We start from the raw sequence: 13,576 nt of genomic DNA, 5'->3' as shown, positions 1-13,576 counted from the left end.
TGGCTTGGATAAAGAACCTACACATATGGTGAAAATGTAAAAACTAAACACACACAAATAAGTACAAGTAAAACTGGGGAACTCTGTATAAGATCTGCGTGCTGTATCAGTCAATATCCTTGGTTGTGATATTGTAAATATAGTTTTGCAAGATGTCATCACTGTGGGAAACTGGACAAATGGTCATGGGATCTCTGTATTAGTTCTCAAAACTGCGTGTGGATCTACAACTATCTCAATAATTTTAGTTTTTTAAAAAAATAGGATGACGTGGGTTTCTTTAGCATTCCCTGTGTGTCCGCCTCCGTGAGGACCTCTGCTGCAAGGAAGAGGTTGGTTAGTGGAGCACATAATCTCCTAACCAAGGTGAGGAAAGTGGAAAGCCAGTGATCATGTGAAAAGTTCTAAGTAGCACACAACCAGGGAAAAAAGCCAGGCCTCTGGACTCCCATTCATCCAGTCAACAAACATTTACCGGGTCTCCATGATAGCGGAAGAACAATTTTGGAACCCAGGTTCTAGATTCCTCGTTTCTCTTGGGGTGATGAAAATGTTCTGAAATTAGAGCGCGGTGGTGGTTGCACAACTCTGTGAATATAGACCAGCGCTCTCTCCCACAGGAAAGCCACAACTCGAGGTGAGAACCCTCCCTCCACCCTCCTCAGTCAAAGAAACTCCAGGTTCACTGGCCGCGAGCCCGAGGAAAGGGCAGGGTCCGGGGAGAGTAATGAGGCCAAATAAATCGCTTCGGCCCACCGCAGCGAGTCTGGCAGAGCCGCTACGCCTCCAAACGCTCTTCGGGGAGGAAGGAGCAGTGTTCGGCTTGGACAAGAGGCCAGGACTAAAAACAACAGAATAAACATAGGTGGTCTGAGCAGGAGGCTGGCTCAGGCCCACGCCACGGGGTTGGGGATTCGGCGAGCTGGGAAACTACAATTCCCAGCGTGCCCCGCGGCCCGCCCAACCCGGGGCGGTCATGTGATCGGTGCTCACGTGTCTCCGCAACCGGCTGGGGAATGAAACACCAAAGGTAGGAGGCAGGAGGGGAAGGTGGCGGAGGGTGGAAGCGGTAAGTTCCCAGGCCCACCACCCCACCCCGTCCGAGTTCGGTCCCACTGCCTACAGAGCTCCGGAGCCCGGAGCCGTTGCGGCCCCACACCTGTCTTCGGTCTGTCGGTCTCCGCCTCGTCCTAGGCCGGGTCGAGTCTGAGAACCCCTCCCAGTTTACCCCATAATAACTCACCAGCTTCGCCACAATCCTGAGGACGGTTTCCCCGTCCCGAGTGCGCCCCCCGCCCACCTCCCACTGCTGCCCATCCCTGGTATTTCAGGGCTCCATGGAGCCCACTCAGGGTGGGATCTGACAAGTGTATTACGGTGGTTACGGGCTGGTCTGAGCATGTGGCCATCGGGCTTCTAGTTCTGGTTCTGCCACCTGCCCACTGTGCTAGCCTCTTTCCCTCCCTAGGCTTGTTTCCGTATCAGATCTGGCCCTCTCTTTTATGAATTACAGTCAGAGCTGCTCAGTTCCCCTCACACCCTGCTGAGGCTAGCACAGAAATAGACCAAACTTATCTCTGCTGACAGCAGGTTTTTAGGTAAAGGCTGGAGAAAGAAGAAAATGGAGCCAGAGAGGAAGTAAGGAAAACCAGATCCTGGTTCTTAGGGTGAACCCCCCTTCCGCTACAGCCAATCAGGTGGAAAGAACAGGTAAGCTGTTGACAATAGAGCTGAGTAATGTGGGGGACGGGGTAAGGCTGAGAGGTCTTGGACCAATGCAGAGTCTGAAAAGGTGGGGCCATCCTCCCTCTGAGATCCATAGGAGAGTCAGAAGGCTGCACCAAGCTTTGTGACTGAACAAGTCACCCTGTACTCTTGGTGTCTGTGCCTGTGCCATGAGGGGGATGGAGAGGTGGTCTCACAGTTCTGGCAGCACCAACATTGCAGGCCTGTCTATGTAACAGTGCTGGAACCCTGGAAGTCTTGAGACTGCTTTCACTACTCCTAACCTTTGCCTTGTTCTGCTTTGATTTTTTGCTGAGTTGCTGGCTGGGTGGCGGGCTGTGTAAGAGGAAGCCTGGTGGCATCTGACTGACCATTCTGGATGTAAGCCAGGAGAAGGGTGATTGCTCTGGAGCTGTGTCATTTGCATATATGCTTGATGACAGATGTCTGACAGCACCCCATCTCTCATTTTTACCTCCCTTGAGTGTATTATCCCCAACTTTATCCATCTTCAGGAGAAATGGAAGCATCTGACTACCCAAGGAGTCTCGTTAGCCATTCTAAACCCCCAGTGGATTGAGGCTATCAGAGGCGATGCTAGCTGTGATGGGCCGTGGTTGGATCAGTCATTATGGCATCTGTTTAGTCCCCTTTTCTTCCCCATGAACTGTGAAGAATGAAGAGGGACAGGTCATCAAATGCAGAGTTTTGTATGAGTAGCCTAGGTCCAGGGCTCAGAAAGGGGAGACTCTGAGGGAAGAAGGCTGTCCGATTTCACTGTATGATGGCGCAGCCATGGTGGCTCCAAGAAGAGCTGAGTGAGTGTCTGAGGAAATGGAGCTGTGGGACCTGAAAGGGTCCCCTTTGGCAAAGAGGGGCTGAGAGCATTCCAAGCATAGGACTGATGATTCATTGTTTCCCAGGGACCCAAATGTGGTAGTTATGAAGGTAGGGGCGGAGGGGAAGAGAACATTTCTTTGGAAGAGGAGGGAGAATTGGCCAGAATATAGACTCTTGGCCAGAGAAAGGTGGGCTGGGTATATTGCATTGAAATGCCCATGGTTGTATATGAGGGCTACTCTTGGGACCTGTGGTGTGGAAACAGGTTGGAAAGCCAGGAAGCTCTGGATTCAAATCCTGCTCTGCCACTTGCTCATATGTGACCCTGGGACAGTGACATAACCACTGGATCTCATGACCAGGAGGCTGTCTTAAGAATGGAATGAGATAACATTCATGATACACCCAGCCCGATGCCAGGCCGTGCTCCAGCTCTAGTGCTAACAGGTCAGTACCCCTCTCATTTACATTATGTTTTATTTACCCTGTGTGTCTGTAAGCCTGAATCAAGTGGGATTCGCATCTGACGTGTTTTAAAATGAATCTGCCACCCTGTACTGTGTCACCCAATGAGATGTTCTGCACAGAGGCAGACCTGAGTTTGAATTGAAGCTGTATGATCTTGGAAAAGTTATTTCACATTTCTGGGTCCCACTTTCCCCATCTCAGAGATAACAGTAGCTGCTTTGGTCCCATCTGGGATGAGAAGAGCCAGAGCCTGGAAGGAGCCACTGCTACCGTCCAGCTAAGCTCTGACTCTTCCCTCAGCTGTACAGGGCATGCGATCGTGAGGCAGAACCCACAGACCCTGCAGGAAGAGGACACTTGGGGCCATGGCCCAGCTTAGCATCAACAGCGACCATGGCGAATGGGGCTGGAGCACAGATGCTGGAGAGCGGGCCCGTCTACTGCAGAGTCCCTGTGTGGACACAGCCCCCAAGGGGGAAGGGTTGGCTTCTCCTGGAGGTCCAGACAGAGGCACCACTTCCAGGCTTGGGGCCGTCTTCATCGTAGTCAATGCCTGCCTGGGTGCAGGGCTGCTCAACTTCCCAGCAGCCTTCAGCACAGCCGGGGGTGTGGCAGCTGGCATCACCCTGCAAATGGTAAGGGTGCTGCTTGGGGGCAGAGATGCAGTACAGCTGGTAGGCCTAGGCTCTTTGCCTTGAAAGGGAGCCTTTGGATCTGGGATGGTCAATCAGTGGCACACGTGCCGCCACCCTCCCCTCCCTCACATGAGGCAGACATGACTAATCTATTCCAGCATTCTTTCCTCTGAGCTTGGTGAGGCTTCTAAAGCCTCTCCAACAATCAGGGCAGTTGGGATATTAACTGCATGTTTAATTACGCTATGTGTTACCGTCATTTTCCAGTTATGTTTGAAAAGAGGGCCCTTACCTTTTAGAACTGAAGACTGAAATATTTGTTTCAACGTAATCCAGAGGGGGAGGGGGAATAGATGAAATGAGATTGGCTCAGTGATGGGTACCCTGGAGTTCATTCTCCTGTTCTCTCTAAACTGTGAGTATTTGAAATCTTCCACAAAATATTTTATTTTTAGAGAAAATCTTAACCTGGCAGCCTCCAGCAATCTATTAAAATTGCCCTGTGGGGACGGGCCACAGTGGCTCAGCAGGCAAGAATGCTTGCCTGCCATGGTAGAGGACCCGAGTTCGATTCCCAGTGCCTGCCCATGTAAAAAAAAAAAAAAAAAAAGATTGCCCTGTGAGATGAGCCCCCAGTGCGCTTTGGGCATTGGCCCCATAAGTGCTGGCCAAGACCAGATGCCCGCTGCTGCCGGGCCCTTCCCAAACTCCCTTCCTCTCTGCCCCACCTGCAGGGCATGCTGGTTTTCATCATCAGCGGCCTTGTCATCCTGGCCTACTGCTCCCAGGCCAGTAACGAGAGGACCTACCAGGAGGTGGTGTGGGCTGTGTGTGGCAAGCTGACAGGTGTGCTGTGTGAGGTGGCCATTGCTGTCTACACCTTCGGCACCTGCATCGCCTTCCTCATCATCATCGGGGACCAGCAGGACAAGAGTGAGGTTTCCCCCTCAGGGCCTTTCTCCCCCTTCCCTGGGAACCCTGGGGGGAGGGAAAAGGCTCAGGACATCTGCCCAAGTCCCCACCTGGGCATTCCTCTGGGAATTCTCCCTTAGGCCTAGCTCCTGAGGCCCAGCAGAGCAGGAGGGTAGCACCCTGGGGTAGCCTGGCATGACGTTCCCTCCTTCCTCCCTGTGCAGTTATAGCTGTGATGGCAAAAGCGCCTGAGGGGGCCAGCAGCAGCCCCTGGTACACAGACCGCAAGTTCACCATCAGTGTCACCTCTTTCCTCTTCATCCTGCCCCTCTCCATCCCCAGGGAGATCGGCTTCCAGAAATATGCCAGGTTTGAGCCCACCCCTGCATGGCTCAGGGCCCAGCCTCAGCTTGACAGAGGCTTTGGTTGCAGACGCAAGGGCTGCTGGGAAATCCCTCCCCTCCATGCTCCCTCACCTTCTCAGAAAGTAGGCTTGGACATGGCAGAACCAGGGCCTGCAGGGCTTCGAGTGTGAGATTTCTCCCTGTCATCGGCAGGCGAGACAGTCCTTCGCATCAGTCTGAGACTCGGATCTAAATGTCCTTGGCAAAGAAGGCCTGGACAGTGGTCAGGAGTGAAGGCAGCCTCCTGGTCTGGGGCTTCACTGTCCCTGGGAACATAAGATTTTTGATCATTTGAGATTGTCAGCATTTTCCATGCAACTTTGCATGAAGGGAGAAGACTGGCTTTCTTGCTCAATCTCTGAAAAGCTGTGAGATTCCAGGCCTTTCTATCCTGGGCTGTTTCCAATCTGTAAATGAGGTAGCCGCAGGAAGCTGATTGAAAAGTCTCTTTTAACGCTGACATTCCAGTATTTGGACTAACAGCCGTTTTGCGCCCTGCATTTCCTGACTCTCAAAGGCCGGACTCAAAGGATGCCCCGCTTACAGCCCTCACCAAGTCCAGGAGAGAGCAGGTGTCCTTTAGAGCCTAGCCCTCAGCCCTGATCTCTGAGCTTGGAGCTGAACTAACATACTTCCTCTGGGACAGAAGTATAGTCTCATCTCCTGTTCACTGTCTAGCTCCCTCCTAGCTATAGCGGGTCTCTCTGAAACATCTCTGTCATTTCCTGAGTCCTTGCTTGGTGTAATCTCCCAGTTATTCAGTAGGTGCTGTGGTCAATTAAACTGAGGGTAGTTGTACCTGGGACATGACCAGAGAAGGGGCAACCAAGACTGCAGGACAAGGGTACTCAACCTCTCCTTCCTGGCAGCTTCCTGAGCGTTGTGGGCACCTGGTACGTCACTGCCATCATCATCATCAAATATATCTGGCCAGACAAAGAGATGATCCCGGGGGACATTTCAACCAGGTGGGTGAGGGCCCTTGGGAGACATTTGGACTAGAAGCTGAGTACTTCGACCCCAGGAGGTGCTGGGTTGGGCATCAAAAGGCTACATAGCTCTTCTTCTCAAGGCTTAGTTCATTAGGGCTGGTTTAGTCATTGTAGTAAGGAGGTGAGAGATCCAGGTCTCTGTTTATAGGAGGGACAAGTGAGCCAGAGACCTGGCCACTGATACCCCACAGGTGAGCCCCCATGGTACCAGGCCTCACGTTTTGGAACCAGCCAGGGGGTGATTGAACTTTTTTCCAACTTCTGCTTAGCTGTAATTTCTTTATTTTCTGTGTGAGAATGAATCTCTTTTGTCATTAAAAAAAAATGTGTTTGTGTTTTTTTTTCTTTTTTGAAAGGGACAAACCAGAAAAGCAAAAAGGACAGTCTAGGACCTCAGAATTCTAGATTTTAGTCCCAAGAGGGCCTTTCAGAGCCTTGGTGTACTAACCTGTGAAATGGACATGGCTCCTTTCCTGCTTCAGTGTGTAGAATCCAGCTGGTGAAGGCCATGGGGGCTGAGTGAGGAGGGAGCATGTGGGACAGTCGGTGTCCGTGAAAGGTCCACAGGCAGCGCCTCCCTGTGTGTTTGTTCACAGGCCGACGTCCTGGATGGCTGTGTTCAATGCCATGCCCACCATCTGCTTCGGATTTCAGGTGCCAGTTGCAGGGTCCCCACCATCCCTTTAACACCTCCGCACCGGGAACTGGAACCCACATTCTAGGCAGAATGGGGAGATTCCTAGGAAGAGGGATGGAGTGGGGACCCCAGGACTTGCCCCTTTTCCCTGAAATCTCCAAGTGCCATCTTCTGGAAATGGGGGGTTAGGTCACCTACCCGACATGACTGTGCCCTTCTCCCTGGCAGTGCCATGTGAGCAGTGTGCCCGTTTTCAACAGCATGCGGCGGCCCGAGGTGAAGACCTGGGGTGGGGTGGTGACGGCCGCCATGGTCATAGCCCTTGCTGTCTACCTGGGCACAGGTGAGTACTCCCTCTGAGGGCCAGGCTCGGGGTGCTCCCACTTTCCCTCAAGTCCCCACGTCCTCTGGCCCAGTTTTGCTAGGAACAGCCCTGCATGCATTCTAGCACATCAGACACTTCTAGGCCTTGGCTTGGATTTGGGCTGTCTTGGGCCTCTCCCTGCCAGGATAAGAGAGATGTCTGCATCCATCCCTTCACTGCCTCTAGATCTCTACTGAGTAGGTGCCAGGAACTGTTCTCAGCGTGGGGGATGCAGTCGATCTATGATGAGCCTGGTCCTGCCCATGTGGAATTTACAGTCTAGCTGGGGAGACGGTCATACAAAAGCAAACAATACGAAATGATAAGGGTTTCTAGAGTGGCAAGAGTCGCAGCAGCAGTGGGGCGGGGAAGAGGCGAGTGTGACTAGGTGGGCGAATGGGGGGTAATTCACAGAAGGATCCTCTGAGGAGGTGGCATAGGGGGGGCGGCCCAAGTGATGAGAAGGAACCAGAGTATGAAGACCAGGGGGAAGAACATTCCAGACAGAGGGACCAGGAAATGCAAAGACCCTGGGGCCAGAGCAGAAAGGAAGTCCATGGAGCTGGAGTGGAATGAGCTGGGGGCGGGTGGCAGGCAGCGAGGTCATGTGGTGTTGTAGTTGGTTAAAGCTGCCAGAGTGCAGCATACCAGAAACAGAATGGCTTTTTAAAGGGGGAATTTAGTAAGTTGTAAGTTTACAGTTCTAAGGGAGAGAAAATGTCCCAATTAAAGCAAGTCTATAGAAATGTCCAATGTAAGGGAAAGATAGCTTGATTCAAGAAGGCCGGTGAAGTTCAGGGTTTCTGTCTCAAGTTAAAAGGCACATGGTGAACACAGCGTCATCTGCTAGCTTTCTTTTCTGGCTTCCTGTTTCATGAAGCTCCCAGGAGGCATTTTCCTTCTTTATCTCCAAAGGTCACTGGCTGATGTACTCTCTGCTTCTTGTGGCTATGTCATTCTTCTCTGCTGTCTGAATCTCATTCTCTAAAATGTTTCCTCTTTTATAGGATTCCAGTAAACTAATCAAGACCCACCTGAATGGGGTGGAGACATGTCTCCACCTAATCCAGTTTAACAACCACTCTTGATTGATCACATCTCCAGGGAGATGATCTAATTACAGTTTCAAACATAACAGTACTGAATAGGGATTAGAAGAAACGGCTGCCTTTATAAAATGGAATTAGGATTAAAACATGGCTTTTCTAGAGTGCATAAACCTTTTCATACCAGCACAACTAGTAATGGAACAGCTTTAAAAAGGGAGCTTGTACAGTTGCAAATTCACAGTTCTAAGGTCATGAAAATGTCCAAATTAAGGCACCAACCAGAGATTACCTTTGCTCAAGAAAGGCTGATACCATCCAGAACACTTCTGTCAGCTGGTAAGCCACATGGCAACATCTGCTAACTTTCTCTTCTCATTTCATAAGGCCTCCCTGGGGACATTTTCCTCCTGTATCTCCAAAGGTCTCTGGCTACGTGGGCTCCATCGGCACTGAAGCTTTTTCCCAAATGGTTCCCTCTTAAAGGGCTCCAGTAGGTAACCCACCTTGAATAGGTGGAGACACATCTCCATGGAAATCACCTAATCAAAAGTTATCACCCACAATTGCATGGATCACATCTCCATGGAAACAATTAAAAAGATCCCATCTAATAATGTTGAATTAGGATTAAAGGACATGGTTTTTCTAGGTAGAAATAGCTTCAAACCAGCACAGATGGGTAATGCCTCATGAGGGCTGCTGGGAGCCGGAGGGAGCTTGGGGCAGGGGAGCAGCTTGGTGAACAGTGGCTCCGGCCACTCTTTGGAGAATGGTTTGGAGAAAGGAGCCAGATGTGGGAATGATAGAAAAGGGCCCCGTGGTCTCCGTTTCTCCTACACCTGGTCCTCGAGTGCTGCCTTACTGGCTCTGTTCTGGCCTCTGAAAATGAAGCCTGGGGTAAGAGGCAAAGTCCTTTTTCTCCTGGGGTTAGTGTTCTGCTTAGGGAGATGGTCAATAGCAAGTTAAAAACGGAAAACAAAAAGAGAGCCACTTCTAGAGAGTGACTGGGGTGAGGGTTATTGAAGTTGGGCTGGACAGGGAAGCATTCTCTGAGGAGGGGACATCTGAAGTGAGACCTGAATAAGCATGAAAGGGCAGCGTGACGATCTGGGGCAGTGCATTTAGTGCAGAGGCCTGCGTTGGGAAAGTACAAGGCGTGTCCCAGCTCAGAGGTGGCTGTGTGGCTGGAGGCTTCCAAAGGGGAGGTCAGGGAGTGAGGCGTCTGGAAGCTCCGGCCTTTCTCCAGCGCTGCTGCAGCATCTACCTGCCCAGTGATGCACCTAGGTGGAATGTCACGCCTCCCCAGGCTCTCCTGGGACCTGGGAGGGTTTTCCTTTCAACCCTCTTTTTCCCACCCATAGGCATCTGTGGCTTCCTGACCTTTGGGGCTGCTGTGGACCCCGATGTGCTCCTGTCCTACCCCTCGGAGGACATGGCTGTGGCTGTCGCCCGAGCCTTCATCATCCTTAGCGTGCTCACCTCCTACCCCATCCTGCACTTCTGTGGACGGTGAGCCCCTCCCCACCCCACCTGGGTGCCCACTCTTACCAGAGCCCCTCAGATACCCCTCTTATGGTTTTTTGGCTTTCTGGGGGACCCATGTTGTAGCAGGAGAAACAAGTCTACAGAAAAGTGTCAGTGCCTAGAATGGCCCCCCAAGTGCCCTGAGCTGGGTCTCAAAGAACCCCTTTGTCCCAGAGTCACCAGAACATTCCATGGGTTTATAGTCCAGATTATTTTCTGAGCTTTGACTTCATCATGTGTCCTCTTGGGTGCCCCAGACCCCTTTAAGGAGAAAGGTAGTATCAGTTCCACGTGGTGTGCACCTCCTGTGCTAGACAAGGCACTGGTCCTTGGCACTCACCCTCTCACCCAGTCCCCACGGCAGCCCTGAGGAAAGAGCTGTTTGGCCCATTTTACAGGAGAGGAAACTGAGACTCAGCAATTAGAGCCATATCCACCGTCCACACAGCCAGGGGCCAAGCTGCCGGGAGGTGGGAGGACCTGTCAGCAGGGGCGCCTCTGAGCCACTCTCTGTGTGAGCAGGGCGGTGGTCGAGGGCCTGTGGCTGCGCTACCAGGGGATGCCGGTGGAGGAGGACGTGGGGCGGGAGCGGCGGCGGCGGGTGCTGCAGACGCTTACCTGGTTCCTGCTCACCCTGCTCCTGGCGCTCTTCATCCCGGACATCGGCAAGGTCATCTCGGTCATCGGGGGCCTGGCCGCCTGCTTCATCTTCGTCTTCCCAGGTGCAAATGCAGTGCCCCCTGCTCCCGGCCACTGGCTTCCACAGCACTGGCTCCCAGGGCCTCCCATCCTCAGCCCCCTACCTCTCAGAACCTGCCAGGAGAATAACCACAAGCATCTAGTGCCCACCCACCCCAGGCTCTGTCAACCCCTGCCCAAGTGTGATCTCTCGTAAGGAAGACAGAGTTGTTCTCTCCGTTTTACAGATAAGGACAGTGAGGCTCAGAGAGGGTAGCAGATGTTCCCAGAGGGTAATAAGCACAGCTAGTAACAAAACCTTTTCAAGCCCAAGGAGGTCTGGGTCTAGGAGCCTGTGCTCTTTAACTGCTTCCTTATGGTACTCTTGCTCCCTGACTGTGGGGATATGGCTGGCTCAGCTCATTACAATGCAGGGAGCATTGGAATCTGGTGGTAACACCCTGGGAGACATTGGTCTACCACCAGATTCCTGGGAAATTGTGGACAAACCTGGGGCTACAGGTGTCCTGTCCAGCCATGGGTTCCATCTGTTCCTAGCTTGTTTCTCTCCAGGGTGCCACTTTGAAAATGCTTGGCACTTTCTTGGAGCAAGGGGGCCAGCTCCACTCAGCATTGTGCAGGGAGGGGCCCTGGGGGGCTTGGCAAATGCTAGACTCCCAGAAGAGGGGGTGGGGGGCAGATGGCCAGACCTCAGTGGATGTGGAGTGAAGGGCAGAAATGGAGTATCTGCAGGAGCACAGAGGCCTTTCTCCACCTCCCATCATGGCCTCTTGGAACACCGTGAGCTGGGGGAGGCTGGGCCTGAGGGGAGGAGCCCACTCAGGCTCTCAGGGCCACCTCTTGTCTTCCAGGGCTGTGCCTCATCCAGACCAAACTCTCTGAGATGGAGGAAGTCAAGCCAGCCAGGTAAGATCCTCTCGGGCAAGTGGCAGACTGGGGGAGACGTACAATAGGTAGGAGACTTGTGCCTTTAAAAAAACATTTTATTCATACTTGTTAAAAACAAAAAAGTCAGTAATGTGCCAGTTGTAGCAATTCAAACCCTACTGAAGTATTTTAGATAAAGCAGTGAAAGGCCCTCTTCCCCCACAGCCCTGCTGCCCACCACGTCCTTTTGCAGAGAAGCTTCCTACTCTCAGACCCTTCCTATGCGTTTACACGTGGCTGTGCACACGTAGCTGTGTGTGTGCATCCATGAACTCAGTTCTTTTTGTTTAGTTTTTGTTGTTGCTTTTTTTTTAAGTAGCTTCATGCCAGGCATGCAGCTCTGCCATTTGCTCTGTTTCTCTCACTGTACGTTGTGGAGGTTGTCCTGTGTTAGCACAGAGAAGTCGGCTTTTCTCTGTTTTTTAATGGCTGCAGAATATTTTGTTGTATATGTGTGTCCTGAATGTGAATATTCTTGTACATGTACATCTTGGAACGCATGTTTGGGGATTTGGGTAGCATCCGTTCCTAGAAGGATGTTGCAGAGTCACAGGATGGAGCATTTTTACTTCACCTCCATAACACATGGACTGATTGCAGCCCCAGCAGTGGTGGGCGAGCAGGCTCTGCCCCTATCTTACCTGCACCGCCTGCTAACCGTTTTAAGTTTTGTTAGTCTGATGAATGAAAAACATTTCACTGTGGTGTTAATTTGCTTGTGTCCCTGAATAGTAAAGAGGTACAGAACAGATTGCACACTTTGAGAAAACTTTATTATACAAGTAATATTTGCTTATTATAGTAAACTTAGAAAATAAAGACAAGTCTGAAAAAGAAAATAAAAATCACCCTTAAATCCAGGACCCAGCTGTAACCCTCTTGCTCTTTTAGGTACATACATTTGTAGACATCTCTCTCTCTCTCTCTCTCTCTTTTTCAATGAAATGAGTCATGCTCCAAGTGCCTTGATTTTCCTTGAACATCTCTGCATGGTGAGATCTGTGTTCTAATCCTGCTCCTGCCCTTGGTTTCCTGTGAACAGTCAGTTAATTCCTTTTAGGAGTTGAACTCCTTACGTATGGACTAGGCCGGATACAGCTGGCCCCACATACCTGTGTATAGAAAAGCCCTTGGGAAGGTAGGAAGTGCTCTGCAAACAGGAGGCATTAGCAGAAGTAATTGTTGTAGTTAACTGATATAACAGAGCCTGCAAAGGCCTAGGTGAAATAACTGACCAGGCCCTCTTTCCCTCAACCCTACAGCTGGTGGGTGCTGGTCAGCTACGGTGTCCTCTTGGTCACCCTGGGAGCTTTCATCTTCGGCCAGACCACAGCCAATGCCATCTATGTGGATCTCCTGGCCTAACCACTGCCTCCCCGGGAAGACATGGCCTTCGCCATTGGACCCAGGAACCCCTCTCTTAGAAATGTGGGGCTATCCCAAGTCTGACGTCCTTCCTCTCTACTGATGAAATGGCATCTGGACCTCCTGTTACAGGGACAGTTCTGGGTGAAATCAGCCCACAATTCTAAACAGCTCAAACCCAGCTCTCTTACTGCTCCCCAGTCCTGGCAGTGCCAAGGATGATGGGAAGAGGTATTGCATCACAGAAGAATCTTCTCCCCTGCTCTTGACTTCTCCATTCTGGAACCCATGGATGAAGAGGATCAGGAGGCATCTAAAGAAAGGACCCGATCTAGCATCCCTTTGGAGAAAGACTGTGGGTAAAGAGCAAGTAGGGGCCATGCTCATTCCCCCAGGGCTGAGTCTGGCTCTAGTTCATTGACAGCCACAGCCAGCAGTGGCTTCCTCTAGAATCCAGCAGCTTCTGAAGGTAGCACTGGAATCATACAAGCAAGCGGAGACGGGTAGGTTCAGGCCCCGTCTGCTCCCTGCTGGCCCACAGTAAGCCTGGTAGACCTCTTTCCCAAGGCTAGCTGACATTTCCCAGACCTTTCAGGGCCCCATCCTCTCTCTTTCCCCAAACTGATGGTCCAGGCTGGCCATCTGCCTCCTCTTCCAACCCCAGGACATCATTAAGTCTAATGTTTACAAACGGTGCCATCCCGGCTCTCTGAAGCCAGGGCCCGTGCCATGCCACGGTGCTGTAAGTACTCCTTCTCCGTTATCTTTTTCCATGAGGGATCTGCTTTTCTTTCCCACATTCCACACGGACCCCTTTTTCCGGGGTCACAAAGGAGGGTAGATAGAGAAGGCTAGAACCTTTTCAGGCCCTTCATGTGGGCGGAGCTGGCCAAGATCAAGGTGGACTTCTGACATCTCTTTTAGTGATGGTCTCTCTTCCCCTCCTCCACCCACCCATCCCCAGCATGATGGCCTAGAGAAAGAGCAGTTGTCATTGACAGGGGGCAGCGTGAGTTTCCCTTCTAGCCTGGGCTT

The 13,576-nt window shown here is 51.7% G+C and overlaps 1 protein-coding gene across 7 annotated transcripts; it reads left to right on the top strand.

The window, feature by feature from the left end:
- Nucleotides 1-911: 911 nt before the first annotated feature.
- On the top strand, nucleotides 912-12,651 carry SLC38A7 (solute carrier family 38 member 7). 7 transcript variants are annotated; one of them, XM_077132609.1, is made up of 13 exons: nucleotides 912-1,030; nucleotides 1,591-1,710; nucleotides 2,831-3,012; nucleotides 3,334-3,668; nucleotides 4,403-4,601; nucleotides 4,805-4,949; nucleotides 5,854-5,952; nucleotides 6,573-6,630; nucleotides 6,842-6,956; nucleotides 9,388-9,535; nucleotides 10,073-10,272; nucleotides 11,101-11,155; nucleotides 12,439-12,651. In XM_077132609.1, the coding sequence occupies exons 4-13, from the start codon at nucleotides 3,399-3,401 to the stop codon at nucleotides 12,539-12,541; spliced, it is 1,392 nt and encodes a 463-aa protein (XP_076988724.1). In that variant the 5' UTR covers nucleotides 912-1,030; nucleotides 1,591-1,710; nucleotides 2,831-3,012; nucleotides 3,334-3,398; the 3' UTR covers nucleotides 12,542-12,651. The 7 variants fall into 7 exon arrangements, with proteins under 7 accessions (XP_076988724.1, XP_076988728.1, XP_076988727.1 ...); XM_077132613.1 differs by having other exon boundaries at nucleotides 931-1,030; nucleotides 1,588-1,710; nucleotides 2,928-3,012; XM_077132612.1 differs by having other exon boundaries at nucleotides 931-1,030; nucleotides 1,588-1,710; nucleotides 2,900-3,012.
- Nucleotides 12,652-13,576: the final 925 nt, after the last annotated feature.

This window comes from Tamandua tetradactyla, chromosome 16 (assembly GCF_023851605.1).
Source record: "Tamandua tetradactyla isolate mTamTet1 chromosome 16, mTamTet1.pri, whole genome shotgun sequence".
Classification (NCBI taxonomy): Eukaryota; Metazoa; Chordata; class Mammalia; order Pilosa; family Myrmecophagidae; genus Tamandua; species Tamandua tetradactyla.
The sequence above is the reverse complement of the archived record's forward strand: the minus strand, read 5'-3'. Positions and strand labels throughout refer to the sequence as shown.